General features: G+C 34.7%; 1 protein-coding gene across 1 annotated transcript; it reads right to left on the reverse strand.

Annotated features, from left to right (window-relative positions):
* Nucleotides 1-2,807: 2,807 nt before the first annotated feature.
* On the reverse strand, nucleotides 2,808-5,907 carry LOC141487392 (uncharacterized). Its single transcript, XM_074186366.1, has 3 exons — nucleotides 5,313-5,907; nucleotides 4,084-4,376; nucleotides 2,808-3,773 (listed from the first exon to the last, which is right to left on the reverse strand). Exons 1-3 carry the CDS (start codon nucleotides 5,423-5,425, stop codon nucleotides 3,358-3,360), a joined length of 822 nt encoding a protein of 273 aa, XP_074042467.1. The 5' UTR covers nucleotides 5,426-5,907; the 3' UTR covers nucleotides 2,808-3,357.
* Nucleotides 5,908-6,980: the final 1,073 nt, after the last annotated feature.

Consider the following 6,980-nt stretch of genomic DNA (forward strand, 5'->3'; position numbering starts at 1 on the left):
CGATACGACTTCGTTGACAGTCGATGTCTCAATTTCTTCCATCTCTTTCTTGAACACATTTAAAATCACTTCTTTCATCTCTACATTCAAATGTCTTTTTTGGATCGTTTCCTGGCTTGACTCAGAGGGTAGCTCACAGTGACATCAGCAGTGTCTGTACTGGACATCTTGGAAAACAATTTTAAACAATATACTATAACGCACGCCACACAAACACGCAAACGACTGATTACAACCCTGCGCTGGTACGGAACTCGTACCAAGAAGGCGAATTCACCAATGAATGCTGCCTTTTCCATCTGACACTGGGCGATCACGTGAACATCACGCTTCGGTTTTGTTTTGTTTTACTCCATCTTGGATTTGGATAGACTTTATATAATTATCATTAGGGAATTTGATGAACAGGTTTCGTGTGTTAACTAGTTTGTAGCCATTTCGAGTTGAATAATTGCATTTAGTTGTGTTTTCGGTGTTCTAATGTGATAATTGGCGAGTCTTACATATAAATACATCATAGTAAAATTCAACTCGCAACAATATCCTCAACAACGTAATATGTTACTTGCTACTACAGAAATGTACCGCTTCCGTATGTCGGAAGTTTTGAGTCTTAAGAATTTATGCTTTTTATGTAGGTATTACTAATGAAAACTTACAACTTGTGCACATATATACAGGGTGTTTCAAATTTGATCCTCACCATTGGGATCTCGGAAACTATGAGAGATACGAAGATGGTTAAATAGGGCAAAGTTGCGCATTTACTTGACTAACAATATGCCTCTGAGAAAGTTCTTATATTCCGAGAGTATCCGGAGATATCCGGAAAAAACAGAAATTTCGGAAAATGGTTTTTTATTTTTTTCTGGCTTTATTTTTCGAATGATTCGAAAATGAATTGCACTCCCACATTGCCACTTTTTTCCTGCTACATAATGGTGTTTCCACATTTGCTATCCGACGTTTCGTCTTCCAGCCACCATGATAAACTGTATCAATTTAATAATAACACTGATGATCTTCAAACAAGACTCAACTTCTGACGGGAGCAAGAAACTCTTTGGAAGGTTCGAAATAGATGCACTTTTCAATCTAGCAGACCACTATGATAATATTCATGCAGTCATTGTTCACTGTGGTTCTGGCGTTGAATCTGGCCATTATTACGCATTGGTCAAAGACCAATGGTTTAAGTTTGACGATGGTTGTGTCACGAAGTGTTCTGGCGATATATTGAATCTATTGGAGCCTCTGGAGACACCCTTTTCCAGAAAAATTACTTATCAAAATTATTTTTTTACTGTCAGTTAGACAGAAAGTACAAATAAAAATGCTTATACCTAGTCAGATAAAAGACAGAATGAAATATTTTTCTTTCCCTTACAAGAGAGAGGACATTGTTAGATCTTCAGGTGATGTGGTGCTGCAGGTTTTTCCTGGTTTTCCTGCAGCTGAAAAAGCAAATGCGCCACTGGAATCGATGAAGTCGCCCCGGAGCGCCAATTGATTTTTATTGTTGTTTTTATTTTATTTTTATCGTTGTTTTGATAAAATTTCTCACAAATTAAAAAAAATTGTTAAATTGATAAACAATTAAATCATGAATAAAAAAATAATTTTTTGCCAAACTATTTAAAAGTGTAATTTTTACGATTTTTACAATCGAAATATACAACAATCGATTTTAAACAACTAAAAATTAAAATTAAGAATTTTTTTTAAATCATAATTATCTCTAGACAACAAAATAGCAAAAAAACTTTTTCAAAAATATTGAATTTCTCTATTTGTTTAAAACAATTTAATAAACAAATTACGTAAAAAATGAATATCCTATGTTAATAACTGCCATTGTTTGATGTCGAAACAGATATAGCTAAATATCAATTAGAAAAACAATTTTTATCAACAATTTTTAGATATTTCATTTTGCAATAGTTATAAAAAATCATAATTAACAAATTAATACATTTTTATGACATTTTATCGCAGGATCGTATGAAGTATATATATCAAAAGGGCTCCACGAAGTTTAAAATTAGAGACCAATTATTTATAATTTCATCCCATTATTTATGCCAACGGAGATTGGGAAAAAATGTATTAGTTAACAATTGAATAACTTTTTGAAAAATGGTGATGAAACTTTTTTTTTCTACGGGACTCGATTCATTCAAGTGTTAAGAAGATACTAGATTTTTTTCAAATTTTTAAAATGACATTTTATGTTAAAAAAATTATTTCTTTTGATAAACTCTCTTTAGCGGCAGCGCGTACATGTCGGAACAGCCGCGCGGTACCCTATTTTCAACGTCAAATTAAAATTATAAATAATGGAGATAGAGTTTCGGGAGTCGGAACTTTTTTATCGGAAATTTATTCCTCTTTAACGAGCTTTTTTCAAAATTGCTTGAATATTAATATTTTTTTGAGGTATTAACGAAAAACTAAATACCATTTTTTAAAAATCTTATTTTGTTAATAACAATTGCAATTTTTTACCTGCATCAAAATCCTTCAAAAACATTTTTCTAGAGGTGATTCCAAATCGAATGAGCTATCGCTCATATTTTTCGGTCCTTTATCTGTATTTTTCATGTTTTTCAATTTGTTGATTAGACTAACAGTATAAGCGTAACCTCTCCATGGCCTTGATTGATTACCGTTAGTTATTTGATACATTATCGCATGAGCTCATCTTAAATTCGCTCAGATGTCGTGCGGTACCTACCCGATAAAATAGTGAGATGCTTTGAACAACTGATATCACTCTGGCGGACTCGCTTCACTATAACCACAGTTTACTTACTATACAGCTGAAACACTCTCGGCGGCACCTTTGAAGTCGCAGTCTACGAGTAAGCGAGACAGAAGTATTGCTTTCTCTGTCGCACAGAGGGGAAAAGTCAGGGCCTGATTAAAACGATTATTTATTTAAGTAAAATTTTTAATTTCTGCCTGACAGGATCGGATTATGATTTTTTGAATCTTAATTTTAATATTACGATAAAACTAGGTTTGTATTTGGAGTTAATAAGGATTATTAAAAAATACATTACTCAAACTGATTTGGAAAATAATAAAATTTCGTTGTTATAGATTAAAAGATCTGGTGTGGGCCGACAAGGAGCGATTTATAAAATTATGGTCAGAATAATTACGATATTAGAGTTGTTATCTGTAACTTTACGAAAAGAATAGTGATTTATGAAAGTCGTTGATTGTGCAATAATATTGTTCCTAAGGATTTAGCTTTAGCTATTCTTCTTGAATGCTAGGTCATTATTAAGGTCCTTTCTCACTAGCAAAATAATTAAGATTTTCGCGTCTGAATTTTAATGTTCGACAGAGTACTTACAATTTTGCATTTATTGCTTGTGACAGGCGTTCAATTTTTAACTCTTTGCTATAACGTCTACCCTTTGGATGTTTATTCGCCTGTGATACTTGCATATTAACACATTTTGCAGTGTCTGGATTGCAAAATTTGAATGTTAGGGACATATATTCCTCCAAAGATATATTGTCTAAGTCATTAATTTTTTGACTCTCAAGTACCTGAACTCTTTCTCGTAAATATTTGTTTTCGGCAGTTATGGACTTGATGTGCTGTCTGTATTTAACCTTCCTTGGGGTATCGAAGGATAAATTGGCTGACGTTTGGCTAGAATTTGGAGATGTCAAAGGAGGAGTAACTGTGATTGGACTCACGGCGATTTCATGTTGAACCTCGGTTTTTAGTTCGGTTTCAACTACATTTGTCTGGTTAGCTGCAAAAATACATTTTATTTATCAAATAAAAAACAACTTAGGGGAATATGTACTCTTAAGCAAGGAACAATTTATTTCGTAGATTTTTTTATACAGGGCGGAACAAAAACTTTAACAAAACTTGACATGTACAGATATCATGCGATTTTTAGCTCATTTTAAAAGGTTAAAAAATCAAAAGGTTTTAGTCTTTTATTAGTGGGACAATTAAAATGAAAGCACTGTACAGTTATTTTTGGTTCACCCTTCGTTTCGCCCTGTATACAAAACATTAAGCTTTATTTTAAATTAAGAAACTATTTTTAATACCTGAATAAAATAGTGGAGGTGGAACCCCGCCTGGAACTATAACATTGTCATTTAGAAGTAGTATTTTTGCAGGAAGTTGCAAGGGCGGTGCACTATACGAATGATCAGTTCTGGAAGTACCCTCGAGAGACGGGAATAGGGTAGGAATTGCAGTGGTTACTAATCGTGTATAAAAGTGACTAGTGAACATCCTCTCTTCAAAATGGATTTCACATATCGAGTAACTTCGATGTAAGTCGATTAGTTTTCCGAACAGGTCCTCGCGATTGGCTTTCATTGCCCATATTCTGGCTCTGTAAATAAATAAAAACATTTTTAAACAACACCTCTATTTAGGGTGTCCCAGATAAGAATGAACTCTACAGGGATCTCATAAACGATTAGAGCTAAAGAGATGTTCAAATTAGGAAAAGTTGCGCCTCACTGAACCCTGCCGGATGATGTTTTAAAATTTGGAAAATTCTCATTACTTCCGAAGATATTTGGGAAAAACCGAAAATTCCAATTTCATTATTATCTTTTTCTGATAATTTAAAACAATAAAACAAAATAAATTTCACGTTTCATAGCCACTTTTTAACCCAACGTTTTCTTCCTCCGCAGTCATCATCAAATATTCGGTTTTTCCCAAAATATTTTCGGAAGTATTCGAAATCATACTGCAGGGTTTAGTGGGGCCCAACTTTTTCCTAACTTAAACAACTTTGTAGCCCTAATGGTTTACGAGATCCCTGTAGAGTTCATTCTTGTCAGGGACAACCTGTATTCCTATTTGCTTCATTACAATTAATAGTCGTTGATATATATAAAATTAGTAATGTAGGAAAAACAAGGAAAAACACCATAGAAAAAATATCATACAAAAACCCCCCGAAAAAAAACAAAAAAAAAAATACCCCATTAAAAGAACACTACGCTTTTGCATACTGTAAATTCCCCAGAAAAAATATACATACTGCATAATGTGTCCCCGCATAAGAAATGCATACCACTTTTTCTTGGATATAAGGGCATCTTTCGACCACTTGAACGTGGATCTATTTTAAGAAGAGGCAGGTACTTATTTCGAGAGCTGGGTGATATTTAAGGTTTTGGAAGTTGACGCTTTGACCAGCTTTGACGGTAATTTATCTTATATATTCCCAAACAATTTTACGACAACACGGTATAATCAAAAGTTTACTTTTTATTTACTTAAATATGCAAAAAAATATGATGTAAGAACTTACCGATTCGCATCCTTAGGAAAACGATAGAATTTCTTCTTCGAGTTATAACCTTTAATATAACAGTTTCGCACTGCACAAACATGATGATGTCCTGATGGTTTTTTGTCACTCATTTTACTACAGTTAATAATTCAAAAATAAAACACTATGTTCAAAAGAATCACAAACAAAATGCACAAAATTATACACCCGCCTATGACGGCTAAACGTATAATAAGTAATACTGATCTCCCGACTGCACGCCATAGACGTCTTTTCCCCTAAGAGGCGGGGCATAAAGCCTGCGCGAGGGGATCGACGCAAACCGTTCCCGCCAAGAGAGTGTTTTAGCTGTATAGTAAGTAAGCTGTGCTATAACATCTGGTCAGGCTATAGTATAAACAGAGTAGGTTATTCGCAAAACTGTTTTTTTTTGCCTCACAGGGATGTCTGAGTGTTCTGGGTCCATGACCTGTTGGCTGTTACTTATTTACTGCGTTTGTGAAATAAAACACTTGTTTTGTTGAAAAATATATTGTAATCGCTCACAGTCTGACTTGCTACTACTGAACAGGATACACTCACTTTTTTGACTGTGGAATGTGTAGGTGGCGCAAGTGGCACAGCACTTTACAATAGCACCTCATATCTTATATTAGTACATCAGGATTGTTCATTTTATCTTATTTATTTATTATAATTTCTAACACACCGCTTATAACATTTGTGTCATTTAAATGTTATACAAACAAACTTATACCACTCACAATAATTTATAGTTACACATTTATATGCGTGTGTGCGAATTATTTGTAAATATTTATTCTTAGATTTAGACAAGTCTGATACTCATTGAATTCATTCATACTTCTGCAATTGTCAGTCAGTATGTTTATTATTTATAAGTTTTATTGCATTGTATTTTTTCGAAACAAGTGTGAAAAACACTTATCGAGTACTCATTTATTCACCTTCATCTTCTTACTATATTGTTCTGTATTCTTCTTTCCTACGTGAATAATAATTATTATTATTTTTTTAACCGAAATATGCGCTGGTCAGGCCCTATTCCCCGAAGCCCCGTTACATTCGGGGGGGCGCGCCAGCATTATCAACCAACGACCACTCCCCACACCGTGGGGTAAGTGATCATTGGGTCCCTGAGCATGCACAGTGAGGCAAGAATGATAGCCTTCTGCATCTATCCGGCTAAGATTTTTGCCTTAGTGCGGCAAGCCAGTATGATTTTAAGATTTGAGAGTAGGGAGGGCCTCATTCCACCAAGGACTCCAATAATCAGAACAACCATCTTGACAGAGTGATCTGGATAGAGTCTGCCGAGTTCGAAGAGGAAATCTCGATATTTTATCCCTTTTTCCTCCTCTTTTCTGACGATATTCGTCTCGCCAGGAGCTGAAAACTCCAAGACAAATATCGTTTTGCTCTGGTGGTCAAGAAGGACTACATCAGGCTTATTAACTTGTATGAGCCTGAGGGTGGAGAACGAATAGTTCAAGAGTGCCGTAGATGGCTGAACATGCTGATAGCATGTTCAGCCCACTCGACCTGAGAAAAGTGAACGCTTTTGATGAGCCAAGGTCTCCAAAGTTATTGAAGAAGACCCCATGCATTGGCTTATCCTTGTGTTTCCGCAGAAGTGAGGTGATCTCTGCGGCATTTATCTGAGCT

The sequence above is a fragment of the Leptinotarsa decemlineata genome, unplaced genomic scaffold (assembly GCF_025532065.1).
Source record: "Leptinotarsa decemlineata unplaced genomic scaffold, Ldec_3_MD MMD2_tig00078422_RagTag_RagTag, whole genome shotgun sequence".
NCBI classification, from domain to species: Eukaryota; Metazoa; Arthropoda; class Insecta; order Coleoptera; family Chrysomelidae; genus Leptinotarsa; species Leptinotarsa decemlineata.